This window comes from Acinonyx jubatus, chromosome D1 (assembly GCF_027475565.1).
Source record: "Acinonyx jubatus isolate Ajub_Pintada_27869175 chromosome D1, VMU_Ajub_asm_v1.0, whole genome shotgun sequence".
Classification (NCBI taxonomy): Eukaryota; Metazoa; Chordata; class Mammalia; order Carnivora; family Felidae; genus Acinonyx; species Acinonyx jubatus.
Window position 1 is genome coordinate 44222323 of NC_069390.1, and position 18239 is coordinate 44240561.

At 49.0% G+C, this 18239-nt stretch overlaps 1 protein-coding gene across 4 annotated transcripts in view; it reads right to left on the reverse strand.

Annotated features, from left to right (window-relative positions):
- Positions 1 to 18239, reverse strand: part of SPON1 (spondin 1) — a 257912-nt gene that overhangs the window by 10772 nt on the left and 228901 nt on the right. For all 4 annotated transcript variants that reach the window (XR_008290454.1, XM_027073076.2, XM_053203462.1 and 1 more), the window contains exons 7-11: positions 17439 to 17503; positions 3721 to 3922; positions 2622 to 2762; positions 2089 to 2164; positions 949 to 1131 (exon numbers count right to left, since the gene is read on the reverse strand). Coding sequence is in view for 3 of the 4 variants with exons in the window: in XM_027073076.2 (XP_026928877.1) it covers positions 949 to 1131; positions 2089 to 2164; positions 2622 to 2762; positions 3721 to 3922; positions 17439 to 17503 (667 nt within the window). In the remaining variant the exon portion in view is untranslated. The remainder of the gene's footprint in view (positions 1 to 948; positions 1132 to 2088; positions 2165 to 2621; positions 2763 to 3720; positions 3923 to 17438; positions 17504 to 18239) is intronic.

Below are 18239 nucleotides of genomic sequence, written 5' to 3' on the forward strand. Positions count from 1 at the left end.
GTGCAAAAGGACACGGTCAACAGTGAACCGATAACTTATGGAATGAGAGAAAATATTTGCAAATCCTATCTGATAAGGGATTAATATCTAGAATGTATGGAAGTGTGGGGGGGTTCACTCCCCTCTGAAGTACCTTATCAAAGGCACAAATGGCAATAAATCACCGTGGGAGTGCAGCCAGGAGACGTATTACTGTCCCCAGCAAGAACCAGAGGGAGAATGACCCACAGTGGGATAAGCTTTCTTCAATTATACTCAGCTTGGAAGTGGTTTTCTTTCTGCCATAAACCAGCCCAACTTCTATATCTCTTCCTGTTGCCTCATCGCACCTGTGAGACAGTTAAGCTCATGGTACAGAGACTAGACCTGTCCAGGTGGAGAGAACAGCTGTACCCTGGAAAGTAGGCAGCTGACCTTTGCACAGCAATCAGCTCAGTGCCATTCTGAAGCCTGTGCCATCATGACAGAGGCCATGCAAGTTCACAGCTCAGGCCTGATTTTTGAGCAGTTGCAGAGAGCTAGACAGGATCCTTGCAATCAGCCCTGAGGTCCTGACACAGGAAGGAGGTGCTCCAACTCGGGTGTGAATAGAACACGAAGGCCCACGATGGTCATGTCCCACGATGGATTGAGATTCAATGTTGGCCAACCTGCTCACCTGTTTTTTTCTTTAAATATTTTTAGTGTTGGTTTTTGAGAGAGAGAGAGAGGGAGGGGCAGAGTGCGAGCAAGAAAGGGGCGGAGAGAGAGGGAGACACAGAATCCGAAGCAGGCTCCAGGCTCTGAGCTGTCAGCACAGAGTCCCATGCGGGGCTCTAACCTATAAGCCATGAGTTCATGACCTGAACTGAAGTCAGATGCTTAGCTGACCGAGCCACCCAGGCGCCCCTCGCCACAACACAGAACAAGCCTCTGCCAGCTCCTCGCTCACCTGGGCTGTAGCCTCACCTTCGTCACTGCAGCCGGGGCCCATGCAGGGCTGGAAGTCCTGGGTGTCCGGGCAGGGGACGCTGAGGTCCAGCTGCGCCTTTAGCATGCGCTGCCGCATCCTCTTGCCTTTGTCACAGGTGGAGGAGCTGCAGGCGGACCACGGGGACCAGTTGGAGTAGATGCAGGTTTCGGGGGTGTCATCTGGAAAGAGCGTGGGACAGGTTTTCCTTGGGAGCCTGTGGACACCGGAGCCGGCCCTATCCCCACGCAAGCTCCTTTGGGGATAAGAAAATCTGCGTTGCCTGCCCTGCCTCAGCAAACCTGGGCACTCTTGGGGTGGAAGCAGCTATTCACTTGCCTTTAAAGGCGATATTTTAATCATTCCAGGAGTATCTAAGCGACAGGGAAGAGTCCTACTAGCCCTTCCCCTCAACACGAGGGTCTCTCATTTCTGGCCCCTCACTCCTGGCAGACACGGTTTCTGCGGGTGTACAGGCAGATCACAGGCAATTGGGGAAGCACAGCCTTCTGTGTGTGTGTGTGTGTTGCTGTTTAATCTTCTCAACGACCCCATACACAGGTGTCACGATGAGGGCAGCCAATGTTCGCCCAGCACTTATTACACACCAGCATCGTTGTAAGAATCTTACATGTTTTGTCCCATTTGGTTCTCACAGCAACACTCAGCGAGGCACGTTCTGTTATTATCCCCATTCTACAGGTGAGGACAGTGAGGTAGCATGGAAGCGTCCTGCCCAAGGCCACAGGAAAAAGCCCAAGTGGTGTGGCTCCAGATCCCATGAGAGAAGGGGCTGAAGGCATGGGCCTGCCGCTCCCTCCTGACCGTAGGATCTAGGCCTCCCTTTCCTTGCCGGGAAAGTAGACGTGTCCGCGCTACCTCACAGGCCAGAGTGACCATCAAAGTGGGGAGTGCCGGGGGTCCCAGGACGCCCATGCAAAGGCCCGATACTGGTGAACACATCTTCTGTGAGTCCTGGCCTCATTTTGGCTTATCTTCCAGGAAGGAGTCCTCAAAGAAGGGACTGCCAAGTCAAAGGACACACTATTTTTGCAGCTCTGAAAACCTGTTCGCAAACTGATTTCTCAGAAGGTATTGCCAGGTTATATTGCTACCAGCAACCAAGAAAACTTACATACCTTCATCTTTCTCTTCTGGAGCCAGATCCGCGACAATATCATCAACGTTATCAGGTACAATATTGCATTGTTCCCCCTGCAAAAGGAATTTTTCTTGGAGGGCTCCCATCAAACAGTGGCACGTGTTGGGGTCAGACGAGGGAGGAGGTAAAATCAGATGCCCACCCTGCGTGCAAATCCTAGGCCACGGTGGAGTTCCGAGCCAACATTTACAATCACACTGAAAGAGAAATGGCAAGAAAGCCACAGCTTCCCTGACCCATGGCAGACGTCAGTAATCAGTTATGGAACTCACTAGGATACTTATGTGTCTGGACCAAATCATTCAGTGGAGCGCAGAACCCCACTGTAATGTTGATTTTGCTCATTTAGATCTTACGAATAATTTGCATGCTTAGAAACCTCAGGCGGTCCAGGAGTCCTGTGTTTTGGAATACGCCAGGGACCCCATGATTCCTGAGCAGATAGGGGTACAGTCGGCTCGCGCTCCTGGTGGGAAGGGTCTGTGGCAGGGTGAGCTCTAGCCCCAGTACCTTCCGGGCGATTCTCTCGATGACAACTCTGGCTACTTGAGTGATAGACCCGCCCTCTGGATCGTAAAAAGGACTCTGAGGATGGTCCAGGCTGGTCAGGGGCCGGATTTTCTCCTGGGGAATTGTGGGCTTGTTGGGTGACTGTCAGCGGGGAAGAGAACACAGAGAGTGTGGGAAACAGAGTGTTTAAAAACCACAAAAGCAACTTGATTGTAATATGATCAGAACAAAAACCTAATTGTTAGGGATTTCACAACAGCTCTAACTGCCTCTGGTGTTAATGCAATTCTATTCACGCCGTGTATCGTGCAAAAAAAAATCGGTAGACCTCGATTTTCAGATTCTCCCAGGTACTCAGGATTACGTCCTGATGAAGACAAAGTTTCAGAGAGCTCATCCCAACTAGGAAACAGCTGAACCAGGCTGGCCTGAATCCAGAGCTCTTCCTGATGGACCAGGCGTTGGCAAATTAGTCTAGAGAGGGTCAGATGGTAAATATTTTAGGTTTTGTGGGTCCCACTGTGTCGGCTCCAACTACTCGACTCAGCTTTTGTAGGGAGAGAGCAGCTCCCTACAACATGTAATTGAATGCGGGCGGTGGGGTTTGAAAACCTTATTTACAAGTCAGGTGGTAGTCCCAGTTTGGCCCACAAACTGGGGTTTTCGGACATACTGCCCTGCCACTGGTTTTCCAATGGCTTTGGATTTCAATGCAATGAAAAATATTAAATCAGGAGAGAATCCAAAGTCCTTAACCTAGGTGTCTGGAAACCTCGAGGATCTGGCCCAGCCTCACATACATCAGCTTCTGTTGTTCCCTATTCTCACCCCCGTCTCTTGCTTTTTGCTTCCATGCCCATTTCCTGCCTTTCCCTTGCTTATCTATGAACTGCTTTTTAGCAGATTCCCTCTCCATGGCCTCCTGGCCAGCTGTGTGGGTCATACTGTATATGGTATGTGAGGGTGAAACTATGCCGGCCTCCCCTTCCAGACTGTGGATTCCTTTACCACATTTGTGTCCGGGACCCCCAGCACAAGGCTGGGGGAAGAGAAAGCACCCAGAAAGCTTTGTCCCTCACCACCACAGGCATATACCCACCTCATAGGTCACCCCACTATCGGTGCCGGCGTCCCAGGGGATCAGGTCTTGTACCACCTTCTGGACCCAGCCGCACTCCTTGGTACACAGATCCTCTGCAGACAGGCCCACGTTCCAGTCGGGGCTGGGGCCCATCATGGTCAGGAAGGACATCAAGTGGCGTGTCCTGTCCACTGAAAATTCAGCCGAGGGTGCCGCTCTCCTGGAAACCAAATACCTTATGTTAGGGGGTCTGGGGGGTACACACTCTGAGGGACATCGGGCCAGACCAGAGCTGAAGGAGGAGAGGACAGAAGGACCAAGGATTCTTGGTCTTCCGCTGATCTCTGCCTGTGGCCACTCCTGTTTTATACCCTTTGCTATCCTGAGCCCTTCCACTGGCCACACGTGGAGAGAATCCTATGCTACCATCGTATCCAGTTTTAATGTGTTCAAGGCACTTAAACTGTTTTTGTAGATGTTTCTTATTGTTCAGCTGTTGATTGACTGTCAACTCTCACTGGAGGGTGAGCCCCAGGAAAGCAGGGCTTTTGTCTGTCTTATTTATGGCTTGATTTCCAGTGCCTACAACAGTGCCTGGCACAGAGTAGATGCTCACTGTTTCCGAGTAAACGAACAAATACTTTGTGTTATTGTAACTGAACCCAAGTTTGTCTGCCTGATGCCCAGCAAAGATGATCACTGAGTCACCAAGGATGCAGCAAGGAAAGAGTTGATTTGAGAGGCAGCCAAAGGCAGAGACGCGAGGGCAAGCCTCAAATCTGCTCCTAAGGAGGAGAGTTGGGGAAATTGGAAGGCAAATGAAAAAGTTCTGGGTAAAGAGTCACAGCTGCACTTACTAGTCTGCAGCTGCGATCAGCCACATTATCTCTCTGATTACCGGTTTCAATCCCTACCCTCTTTTGATCATTCCTCATTCTTGAGGGAATTGGGACGATGACCATTCTAGTTACTTCCTGCTGAGATGGGGCACAGATTAGAGTTGGGGAATGGAAACTTCCTGCACTCACTTAGAGATACTCTTCAGTCCCAGGCTGAAACCCAACATTCCATTACTAAGAGTTATTTTTGAGAGCGTGCGAGGGAAACAGAATCTGAAGCAGGCTCCAGGCTCTGAGCTGTCAGCACACAGCCCGATGCGGGGCTCTAACCCACAAGCCTGAGCTGAAGTTCGACACTTAACCGACCAAGTCACTCAGGTGCCCCTGCATTACCAAGATTTTGTAGTTTGGTTATTAGTGTTTGTACTACATTTTGTCTAGGACCTTTGGGGAGAGGTGTTTTAACCAAGCTTGTTGCATGTATTGAGGTCTTCAGGCCAGCTCTCCTGAATAGGAGGGGTCTGCCAGAGGCTCACTGCTCCAAGCAGTGCTTTTTTTGAGGTCCTCCTTGCTGGCAGGCTGTAGGGAACCTGCGGATTCTCGTATGTTGAATGTGAGGAATCCACGGCTTGACTCCCCTCAGTGTCCCTGAAGAGTGAGCCTCACTGAAGTTGGAGCTGGCCCTCTGGGTGCTCACTCTTCAGGTCTTTAGTGATACCGAGTCTCCAGGATACAGTTGGTGCAAGGGCACGTCTGTGGGGCACGTCAACCTGCTGGAAGTGAACTTACCTTACCTGCTGGACCTCCCTGAAAGTATCCAATTCCCTAATGTGAGGAACTCCTAAGTTATGAAAAGGATGTAACAACACCCTTCCATATACCATTTCATAAGGGCTTATTAACTCAAGCCCATGTCTAGGGGCCACTCGTACCTAAAGCAGAACAACCAGCAAGGCTTCTTCCCTAAGTTAAGTTAGTTTCTTGGCAGATCTTTGCCAAGAACAACCAGCAAGGCTTCTTCCCCAAGTTAGTTTCTTGGCAGATCTTTGCCAAAGGTTTTTTTTTTTTTTCTTGGTTTTTCTAGCTGGTTGGGGTCTCCAGGAAGTGTGTAATTTCCACTGGACACCCAAGGCATTGGGCACGGTTTGTCTGGCTTGTGATGCAAACACTGCTCCACTGTCACTCTGAATGGTTAGTGGCAATCCAAACCTAGGAATGTTTTTGCTTAAAAGTGTTTTTTTTTTTTTTTTTAAGTATACTTTATTGTCAAATTGGCTTCCATACAACACCCAGTGCTCATCCCAACAAGTGCCCTCAATGCACATCACCTACTTTCCCCTACTTAAAAGTGTTTGGACAACTTCTGAGGACTTCACTGAATGGCAGGGGAAAGAGCTTCAACCCAGCTTGCCAAGGGATCTATAAATACCAGCAAATATTGAAAATTACCTGTTGTTTTTGGCTCCTGGTAAAGTCTACCTGCCGGTCTTCTCCAGGCTTGGTGCTTAAAACTTCATCAGGCATTACAAAAAGTTCTAAGGTTTTTTTTTTTTTTTTTTTTTTTTAAGTTTCTTCCCCTTTTTTGACAAATTTTGCAATGGAGATAACAGGAACTTATGTGACTTTCAATAAACACAAGCAGAATAAAAGTTTTATATTATAGTGCTTTTAATTCTAAGCACGTGTCCATTTTAATTAAACCAGCAACCTTAAATTAGCTTTACTACTCAATATTTTCCAAGATCATGTGAAAATCATTTGGGTTAGTTTCAGTCTTTGAGTTTTAGAATGTCCAATTCGAACAAGCGTTTGCTTTTTAACTAACCAGAATTCTTTTACAAATTAACTTTAGCAACACCATGCAGATGGAGAGCAAATAGCTCACACACATGGACACATACAAATACACAAACAAGATGCAGAAAAAATCTTAAAGTCCCAATTTCCAAGTCTCTACCCCTTTTTACAACACAAATCTAATTGCAAGGTGGTATAATTTATGAATTCATTAATTGGTCATTTTTCTCAAGAGTCGAAGGACTATTGTGGCCAGTGTTACAAAAGAAGATTGCCCTATTTTGGAGAACAGAGCCCAAAGGGCTGCATGTGGGGATCAAGCAGGGACTTCCCATTTTCCAATTAGAACACGGCTGGTTTTATTTGAAGATATCACAAGCTGCAGCAAGCCTAATGAAGCCCAGAGTGCCTCCATGGGCACTGGTTCCTCCGCAAAAGTTGAGGCTTCACCCACAGAACCAAATGGCTTCCTGGTTTCTAGTTCCTCCCTAAAATTCAGAGCTTCACTGACTGAACCAAACAATTCGCTAGTCTGCCTTCTCATAAGAAAAGGAGGGGCGCCTGTGTGGCTCAGTCGGTTGGGCGACCGACTTCGGCTCAGGTCATGATCTCGCAGTCTGTGAGTTCGAGCCCCGCATCGGGCTCTGTGCTGACAGCTCGGAGCCTGGAGCCTGTTTCAGATTCTGTGTCTCCCTTTCTCTCTGACCCTCCCCTGTTCATGCTCTGTCTCTCTCTGTCTCAAAAATAAATAAACGTTAAAAAAAAAAAAAAAAAGAAAGAAAAGGAGACGAAAAGAACCCAAATCCTGTGTTTGGAGGCAGCCGAGTGAGAGGAAGAAATCTAAGAAAGCCAAACCAGAAGGAGGAAGAAATAAGCAGGCTCCCATGCCATGGAGTATGCAGTACTCACCAAGAGACCGCTGTCTAAACCAAACCCAAAGCCATTTTCTTGCTGTAGGTTAATTTAGGTGCCGAAGGCCGATGGTACCCAGTCGGAGTGGGGTCTTGAGGTCGGGCCCCTCGACAAAGAGCCTAGGCAACTGCTTGGACTAGTCACCAGAATCCTGTTAGCAGCTCGGGGCCGACAAACCATGGGCGCAGAGCTCCCGCCTGTCTCACCAAATCTGTAGCCAAACCCAAGTTCGCCTGCCAGATACTCAGCAAAGACCATCACTGAGAGACATGGAGTCCCCAGCAAGCTCCTCCACAGGCAGCAAAAGGAGGAGACAGGATAAAACTCAGCCCCACCTCCTCCCAGGAGCAGAATCAGGGCAGTTTAAAGGCAAATGAAAGACGTTTGGCTGAAAAGTTGCAGCTGAGGGCAGTTCCATTAACCCTTTGCTTACCGGTTCCATTGTGTGCCTAGCTGTGTTGGGACGGACTTTACAAATCAGTGCTTACCAATGCCCCAAGCCTTTCTTTCTTTCTTTTTTTGGACATCCTCACTCAATCCTCAGAACAGACCTGAGGGAAGAATGACTGATTCCAATTTATGCATGAGGAAACTGAGGCTCACGGGCTTATGTTATGCAACTTGTCCAAAATCACCAGGTTAAAAATGGCAGACAAGACCACGACCCAAGGCAATATTAGTTCGAATCAGCGCTCTTCTCATCATCAATTTCAAATTCCTTCTCCCTGCCCTGTTTTCACTCTGCGATCAACATTGTGCCGTCACAGGTAGGGGAGCGTCTCCCCAGCTTGCTGCCTCTGTTGTCCTCATGGGGCTGCTGACAGCACGGCCCTGCCCCGGTACCAGAACTCGCCCATGGCCACATCCTCCGGTTGGTGAGCAAGGACCTGGCTATATAGCCGGGGAGATGGGTTGTCTGTCAACCCCCAAGCCACAAGAGGCTATTATTCTTCAACCTCTGTCTCCTCAAGTGGCTAAGAAGAGGTCTCAGCCGTGGCCAGGGCTGGGCGAGGACAATGGTGGTGGCCCCCTGGGGCGGGGGTTGGGGAGCTGGGGAAGGAAGAGTTAGATGCACTCAGCACACACCGGGTGGCAGACCCGGGTTATTTTATTTCCCCACCCCCGTGACAATCCATGGGGTTCGAGTTGTCCCATTTTGTAGAGAAGAAAGCAAGCGTGGAAAGGTATAAAGGTTAATGGACCTTTAAAGAGACACAGCTGGTAGGGGCTGAGGTTTAAAGGCAGCTCTGCCTGACTCTACATCCCCAGGCTGCTAATTGTGGGGAATCCTTGGCTGGGGACCAACGTGTCTGTTCAGTTCAGCTGGCAGCTGGTGCACCTCAGCTGCTGGGGAGTCCCCGTGTCCCTCTGTGGAGGCCAGCTGCTTCTGGCTCCCCTCACCTGTCCCCAAAAGTAATGACTCCAGACCTGGTTAGGCCTCATGGAACTGGACCCGTTGGGCTCTGGCAGGCTAGATGGGGTCAAGCCACGCACAGAGAGGAACGGAAGCCTGGGTGTGTGTCTGGCGTCACCTCTTTGAGCTGCGGGTCCTGGGGGCAAATTACCAAAGCATTCTGTGCCTCAGCGTCCCCGTCTGTAAAATGGGGATCTCCATATGTCTACTCCAAAGGGTTACTGTGTTTAATGAGAGAACTTGCATACGGTGCTTAGTCCAGCGGCTGGCACTTGAGAGAAGCAGGGTAGGGTCGTAAAGAGATCAGAAAAGAGAGGGGGGAAGTGGAGAGAGGCCTTCCTGAATGGACTACCCATTATAGCCTGATGCCAGTCTATGTTCTGTTACAGGAGTGGGGGAAGAGCCTGGTCTGAGCCCTGGCTTGGGTGTCAGCAGCCCAGCAAGGTCCTGTGTCGCCCTCCTCTCCAGCCTCCTGCCGCCCACCCCATCCGCCGCCCTGTGCCCCGGCCAGACCAGCCTAGTTGCAGGTCCCATGTGCACTTCCGTCTGCTGGGAAAGCTCTTCTGCAGTGGTTTGCACCGTGCGGTCCCCTGGTAACTTGTTAGAAATGTGGATTCTTGAGCCCCACCCCAGATTTACTTAATCAGAGACTCTGGGGGTAAGACCCAGCATTGTAGTTTAACGACCCCTCGAGGTGCTCCGGATGCACCTCGAGTTTGACGAGTGTTGGTCTACTCCTCTTTCAAGCTTCAGGTCATGAGTCACCTCATCCTGGAGCCTTTTGGGATCTCCCTGACTGAGGCCAGTGCCTGTGGTGTCTCTCCATACTGTCTGAAGCTGTGCCCTATGATCGACATCACCCTGTCATCATTCGGTCTTCCCCCTCTAGATTGGGAGCTCCTTGAGGGCAGGAACCCTAAGCTTCATCCCAGGACCGAGGTGCCCAGCGGGCGGGCTGAACAAGGCAGTGTGTGAGGACTTGGGCTCTTCTACCCCCAGCTCTAGGTCTTGGCAGTAAGCCACTCACTGTCCTCCAGTCCCAGGTTCTTCATCTGACACCACCTACCTGCAGGGTTTCTGTGAGGCTCCCACGATGCTTTTTGAGGAAGCCTTTATAAACCGCTAACACCCCCCACACACCTAGTCCACTACGTAGGCACAAACTGGGGGATTTCATCTTTTCCCAGGTGTGCGTTTACTGGCGTGTAGGTGAGTGGCTTTAGCTTTTAGCAGCTTCTTTAAAGACCTGGCTTCTACAAGAACTACAGCCTTGCTCACTAGGGACTCACAGTGTATGGTCCGGGGCCTGCCTTCCTGTTGGTGCAAACCACACAGCATGGACATCTGAGGGGACTGCTTTCGCCCCAGCCCTCCTTCGCTCTTGGCCCCTTGGGGGTCCAGCAAGGCCTTGGGGGCATACTTCATCTTCCATTGCCATAGAAACCAACCACTCCACCTGTTACCTTCCCATCTCCCTGAGCATGTGGCTTGCTTTGTCAGAATTGTCATTTGTATCCTGTAAACTATGGGTGACACTATTCATAGTGACAACCTAAGGGGCAAAGACATCTTTGCTCAGGAGTCCGGTGCTGGGGAAACCGAATCAAGCCTGACCCAACAGGCCATCCTGATACTCTGCTCAGCTGTTGGACTTAACCATCGGAGAACCTCACGTGTCTTGTAAGACACGATGCAGATTGTTCTCCACCGATGCACTTTGGCCAAATCTGTAACCTGAGTGACATATCCTTCCAGACGTTGGTGAGTTTTAAGGAGTAGGAAATTTGGGGCAACCAATCTCTGCACAAAACGCCTGACCTTAGGTTGGGTAATATGGCAAACTTGAATCTGTATGGGCCTGGGGGCAATTTTAGCAATTTTCTAGCATCTTCAGTTATGCTCTGCTCTTTTCTCTTACCCTTGACTGGGAAATTCGTCCCCTGATCCCCAGCTCCCATAATGCATCCTGCAGGAAGCATTTCCTGACCTCTCTTCAAATTGTTTAGGACCCCGGGTGCACTTTCCCAGAGCAGGATGAGCTCGCTCTTTCCTTGGGGTTCTGGTTGAATTTCCATCTTGCACATTAGGTTCCGGAAGAGTAGAGACCATTTTTGTCTTGCTTACAGCTCTATCTCGGAGCCCGACTTAGAACTTGGCATGAAGTGGATTCTCCTCAAATATTTGTTTTAAATAAATTACTTAATCTAGGAAATGAATGGAGCTCTTATACTTCCTTTGACCTTCAAATTTAATTTAAAAATCACCTCAAAGTATTTATTACTTCCATAATAAAAATGCTATTTAAAATAATGAAATGGATAAGAATATATGGGAGTTTTCTTTGGGAAATGCTTGGTACGACTGGAGTTCTTTCATTTGTCCAAACCATAATAAAAATCCACATTCATGCTTTCTTATATGCCATATCTTTCCAGATATGATATTTTGTGAATTTGGTTTTATTTTTCTGTTCTGGGATTTAAGTTTTTCATCAGTTTTCTAGCAAAGAGAGTTGATCTGGCCATACCATGATAACAGTATATTATAAATCATGATAATTAAAATGGAAGCCTATTCAGGACAAGAAAGAAATATAAATGAGTGGCATAGATTGGAGATCCCAGAAACTTTAGATATGGTATTATACAAAACAGACTTCTCAAATTAGGGGGAAAAGGAAAGATTGTGCCAACAGGGTGGGGCCAATTTAACTGCAGTTTTTCTTTTAAAAATGTGGAATTTGCACTTAGTCTCACATACCTAAATTAATAATCCAGAGTTAAATAGACAGCAACCAGATTATAGGGGACATGTCGATTACTGATTTGCTAGAGAAATGTTAATTTCCTCTGCTTTGAAACAATAAAGCAATAACAAAAGTAACTAATTGAATTATGAACCAACTAAAGACATCTGTGTAATGAAACAACATGGTTGAATTAGCGAGAAAAAAAATGGCATGTTGGAAAAAACATCTCCATGCAGTGTGACTGACAAAGGTAACTGTCGTATATACAGAGCTAATCCAAATCTGTAAGAAAAACACCACAATCTCGACAGATAAAGGAAAGTTATGAACAGACAATTCACACCAGAAAAATGAATAAGGAACACCAGATCAAGACATGGAAAGTGCTTCACCTTTTTACATTCAGAGAGGCAGCATGGTGCGCAGGGAAGAACAAAAGATATTGGAAGAGGCAGCTGGATTTGCATCTGGGTTCAGCCACTTGCTAGCTCTGTGCCAGGGGCTTTTTGCCCCCCCCCCCCCAGCTCTTTGCACCTACTATGGCAGCAAAATGGGAGCATCATCTTACCCACGCAAGGGCTTTTCGTGAGGAAACTGCCTGTTATTGTGACCAGCACATCCTAGGACTTGGTAAATGTTGATTTCTTGCTCATTAAGCCTTTCCAAACAAAACTTCAAAGAACACCATGAAAGAAAAGAGGCAGTAGGGATTTTTATGCTCCTCCTAAGAACTTATTATCTCCTTCTAAATTTCAGATCCAAACCAGTGTCACTCAGGTCACTGGTGAGACTCTAGTCACTGGCGATTCAGGTCACTCATATGCCGAGTTCTGTTTCTCGTGTATTTCAAATAATCCCCCATAGCTTTCGAAGTTGCAGAAACTCAATCTAACCACTAGAGGGCGCAAGAGCCACGCACTAGGCTGAAGTCCTGCGTGGTAGGTCTGAGGTTTCTGCCTCGGAAAAACTGCTTATAACCTGGAGGCATCTAGGGCTCCGGGTCCCTCTGGCCAATTAGATCTACCGCCTGCTCCTCTAGTCCAACGCCAGTCTTTACAATCCTGAGGGTATCGGCAGACCTGGGCAAGTGCTACAGGAGACAGGGAGGGCCCTGAAACTTTCAGCCCTGATCTGAGAAAGAGAGAGATGCCTTTGTCCTCATGGGGAGAGCCATGGCTTGGGTGATTTGCGGGGCAGGATTGCTGGAGAGGATGACTGTCTCTAGTCCACCCTCCCTTCATCTGTCTCAAAAACAAGGACGGCTGTCTAATCAAATGTGAATTAAACAGAGTGGCTGGAAATAATTACAGAGACTATAGTCCCTTATAAAATCCATTGTAAGAATAAAGATTATTTGCAGAAGTTCCAGTAATTCCTAGCATTCAGATTAACCTGGAGGAACTGGGTGGTAGAAATTTAGAACTGATTTGCAGGACACCTGGTCATTTTCTACTCAGGCGCCAGAGGAACTGGTGAAGGATGTGGGTTTTGTTCAGAATCTGTCTTTCCTGTCTCTACCTGCACTCTGGGCTGACAGACCCACAGCTTGATTTATTGAGCTAAACAAGTCAGCAGCTAATTTGTTTCTTTCATGGCTGTCCTTTGAGAAGTGGTCCTGGGGAAAAAGATGAAGATCATTGAAAAGCAAGTCAGTTCCACAGGGCAGGACCTCACAAAGTAGGTCACCCCGGCTTTCCACTGGCCCAAGGGTGGATAGAATCCCATTAACCTCAATCGGGCAGGCTCAGTGAGGAGGGGCAGGGCTGTTTCTGCAAAACAAAACTTGGCTGCGTGGAGGCTTCCTAATTTGACTTCCTAATGAGATTTGGAAGAGGGAAGGGGAGACTGGGGTATGGGAAAATCAAAGGAAAATTCCTTTCCCTTAACGAGCTGGTAGCACTGAGCAGAGAGGGTTTGGGTGTTTGGGAGGTCTGGGTGTTTGCCATCGATTAATTCTGTTCCACTGGGGTCTCATGAAGTCTGAGGGACGGGGGAAAGCTGGGAAGGTGTCCCTAAATATATATATATATATATATATATATATATATATATATATATATATATATATATATATATATTTCAAATTTACAGAAAAGTCTTCCCCATCTTAAAAAAGAAGAAGACAAAAAAACATCATTGACTCTGTTACCTCCTTGGAGCAGTAGCTGTTCCAGCCACTCTTCTTTCACAGCGAACTCAGAAGACTTGTCTGTATTTGCTGACTCTATAACCTCACTTTCTGTTCACATTTCACCCCCCTGGAGGCTGCCCACCATTGCTCAGTGGAAAGGATTCTCAATAAAGTCACTGATTTTCTTCATGTTGGTCAACCCAATAGGCATGATGCAGCCCTAATCTTACTTGATCTCTCAGGTGCGCTGGACACAGCTGACCACTCTCTCCTGGAGCACTTTCTTCTCTTGGCTTCCCTGATGCCAAGCTTCCTTCCCCAGTCTGTTTGCTACTCCTTTTCTGTTTCCTTCCTTTGCAGGCATGTCCTCCAACGTGCATCTCCAACGTATCACATCCAGAACTGAGCTCATGGTCTTTCCCACTGAACTTCATTTACTATTCTGAACCTAATAGGTGGCCCCACCAACCCATTCATCCAGGTGTCTCTGCTTCCCTCACTCTCCTTATTGAACTTATCACTGCAGCCTGTGGGATTCTGCTCCTACACCTCTCTACGACCGCCGTACCTCTCTCTCCATCTCTACCACCACCATCCTTGTCAAGGTCACTGTGAATTCTCCCCTCACTATTCTCGACCTTCTCGTATTGGAGCCAGAGTGTTGTTACTGTTTTTTTTTTTTTTTAAGTTTATTTACTTGTTTTGGAGAGAGAGTGAGCTCATGTGGGGGAAGGGCAGAGAGAGAGAGAGAGAGAGAATCCCAAACAGCCTCTGAGCTGTCAATGCAGAGCCCAACATAGGGCTCAAACTCACAAACTATGATATCATGACCTGAGCGGAAATCAAAAGTTGGACAACATACTGAGCCACCCAGACACCCCTGTTTTGTTTTCTTTTGAATGCAGATTTGATCATGTTGTCATCCTGCTTAAAACCCTTCAAAGATTTCCCATTACTCTTAATGGAAAAATCTAAATCCCTAATGTGTGCCTTGGCCCCACACCAAGTTCGCCTGTGATTTCTGGACCTAGTTATACCACAACTGTTTAGCATCTTAAGTATGCTGAACCCTCCTCAGGGTCTTTACACATGATAGTCTCTCTAGACTTTCTAGAATGTTCTCCCCTTTCTTTGCCTCTTTACCTAGTCAGCTCCTATTGGTTCCTTAACTCTTAGCTCAATGGCCATCCCTTAAAGGAAGCTTTCTCTGACCTTCAGGTTGGGTCAGGGTCCCCGTCACACTCTCTCACGGTACCTTATATCTTCACAGACATGTCACATTTGTCAGCATTTGGTTAATGTCTCTCCCTCACTAAACTGTGAGTTCATGAGAAACTCTGCTCTGCTCAGCCCTGTATTCCTAAGTATCTTTGACAGTACTTCCCTTTAGAGACCGGCCACAAATGTTTGTTGAGGCAATGAAATGTTTCAGTCATCCTTAACGGAAGGACACAAGGTAAGTGAAAGTCACGGTTTTGTTTTGTTCTGGGGCAGGAGTCAGACAATTTGGTTGTGGTCACAGTGTGAATTTCATGCTGGTCCGAAGTCTGACTGGCAGATATGTATATGTCTTGATTGGTGAAAAGACGGACACTGACTGACTTGTTACGTAGTTGGAGGGGCCTAGTAATAAGTAAGGGGCACAGGGAGTGGAGGCAGCTGGGGAGGGTTGGAATTCTAGTTCCTCCGCCAGTGGAGCTGGCTGCTGAGGTCTGAGCCTCTGTCTCATCTGCAAAGTGAGGCTCCAGACCCCTACCTCATGGGGTTAGTATGAGGATGGAGTGGGATGAGGAACATAAGTCCTGGCAGGGTACCTGGCACATAGTAGGCGCTAGAGACAAGAGGACAGCTCTCTGCTCCCTGCTTTTTCTTCCTCCTTTCCGCTCTCCTTCCAGAAGCACCCTGCTTTGCCATTTATACCTTCCTAAACCCGGGGCTCCTTAAGGGAAAACTGGGATCAGGTTTCCCTAGTGGTATCAACACTGGCATCTGCAAACTCTGGCCCAGATGCCCCCAGCCCCTGCCTGGTTTTGAGCCCAAGGTGAGGACTTGTCCACATGCAGTTTTGGGAGCTGGGGGCAGCTGAGGAGAGCCTGAGCGCACAAGATTCACGGTGGGTGTTTTTTCCTAACTGACGTTAATGATGTGAAGGGGCCTCAGGGCCTCGGTGAATTCACATCGGTGTTTTTTGGTGGGACAGGCCTGAGACAGGCAAATGCCCCCCTACCAGGGGAGAGCTGGGGGCAGTAGACCCTGCCTCTGCTGCTTCTCCTTGGAGGGGAAGGCATTTCCAGGGCTGGGCAGGTTTCCAACCACTCTGGCCCCAGCTTCCTCAGAGGAGGTCACAGCAAGCCAGGAAAGGCCTCTACGCAGCCAGCTCGGCTGCCCTTGGTCAGCTGTCCAGGTGTGGGCCTGTCTCTCTTTCCTCAGGTCGCCACTTAGGGCCTCAGTTCTGTCCAGACCTGGGCCAATCCAGGGCAAGGAGCCTCCTTCCAGACTCAGCCCCATATGATACCTTCTGAACAAGGCCCTCCATGACCCCTCCTCAATCCTCGGCTGGGTTGTGCCCCTTCTCTAGGCTTCCAGAACCACTTATAACCTCATCATAACATTTATCCCCATGGAGTGTGCACGGCCACCATGGTGTATGGTGTCACCCGAAGGTGTGCAAAGGGCAGCTCTGGGGTGGGAGACCTCTCTTTATTGTCCATCCCCCCACCCCCAATGGCTGTGGGTTACAAAGGCTGGGGACTGGGTGTACAGGGCTGGCACGTCGTGGGTGGGGGAGGAATGGTTAATTTGCTGAATGGTTAAACAGGTGGGCACCAGCTCCCTGCTGGTTGTGTGGGAGCACTCCTCTCTCCGCTCCTGCTACCCCATCCTGTGCTTCTCTACCCATCATCTTGACTTTGCCTTTGCTCCCACCGAGCAGAATCTCACCCACTGCCTGTGTCGTTGCGCTCTCCATCACCACCATCATATAGACGGTGGGTATAGACGACTCCAGAGAATGGCCAAGCCATTCTTCATAAACCATTTTCATGCAGTTGGCAGGAACTTTGCTCCAAGTCTTGCATCCTTGAAGGAGGAGTGAAACCAAAGCTCGTTCAAGGAACTGCACAGGACTCGGCATGGCCAGAGAGAGGTGCAGGGTAGAGAGAGGCAAGACATGAGCCCTAAGGAAAAGGAAGCAGGAGCTGGGGCATGTTCGACTCACTGGGGCCTCTCTAGGTGATCCTGGAGACCAAAGGAGGTCATGGACGGATTCTAAGGAGAGGATAATACAATCGGATTTGGTTTTGTTTTGTTTTGTTTTTTTGATATGATGATTTCAAGGTCCATGTACGCCATCTACAGAGAGGTGTCCAAGAAACTGATGGATGGATGATTACTTACTCACCTACCTATCTTCCTACCTACCTACCTACCCACCTACCTACCTACATATCTGCCTGGCGGAGTAGTCCTTCAGGGAGCCATCGGCATACCCTAGGTCATCAAAATACAAGGGAGGATGAAATCTTAAAGGGATAGAGTAGACAGGAAAGAGATAACCTGGGGCCAATCTAGTTTTCCACGAGTAAGACCTGCCTAGAGTGAGTGTACCTGTGTGCGAAGGTGGTTTCAGTCAGTCGTGGCCGAGAACATGAGTGAACACGTAATGGCAACTGTTATGTCCGGTTCTGTGGTATTAGAGCCATCAGGGGAGACAAAGACCAGGCCCGTATTCCTGAGAAGATATGGGTAAGTGTGATAGGCCCACACGTGGGCAGTGTACCTCACCTGCTCATGCACCTGAGAGGTACTGCTGACTTTAATGACATAACTCATGTGGTGGCCAGCCGGTGGGTGGCTCCGAGTATGAGAAATGGCCAGGGTCTGTGTGCTACTTACACGTTGAGAGGCTGCCAGGCTGGCCACTGAGCTTTGGCCTTGATGACGGTGAGGACCTCATCACTCTGCAAAAAAAAGGACCACAGTTGTTTAGTGAGGAGAGCCAGGCTCATGGCAGCAAGAGAGGTTTGACATGGTGACATCGTCCACCCTCATTCCCTTACCTGCTGCCCAGGTGTGGAGCCATCCCCCCCCAGGGTAGCGAAGCCCGGGAGCCTCGGCCATCCCGGGGGATGGGGCTCAGTGCCCGCTGCGTCTGTTGTGTGTTGCACACTGATGGGTTCACTGAGCCACACTCTGGTTTCCAGCTCCGGCCATCCCTCCCGCACTGCAGCTGGAGCTCTGACCCGGCCTCCGCTTTGGATGGCCATGCTTCTATATCATGCCCAGCCTGGAGGGCAGGTTGTGCACTCTGTGTCCAGGCACCGGCTGCATGAGGAGTTGCATGCAGGGTAGCCAATACCTGCTCCGGAGGATTGTCACCACCCCCCCCCCCACCCCCCCCGGCCCCAGACCTCTCCTGCTGTTGAGACCCACACACCTGATTGGACTCCCTTGGACCGGAGGCCAGAACAAAGTCTGAGGCCAACACCCCTTGTGCCGCTCATATCATTCCGCTCTATTTGCTTTGCAGAAGTTTGTGGATCTTGCTTAACTTTACTTGGCAGTCTGTTTGGGTTTTTATCTTCAGTGACGGGGCAGAGGAGTATCATAACCTTTTCAAGGCTTAAGGCTTCCACGGGCCCAAATTTGGCTTTGGCTAGGGACCTTCCCCGGAGATGATTCAGCTGGTCCTGGATC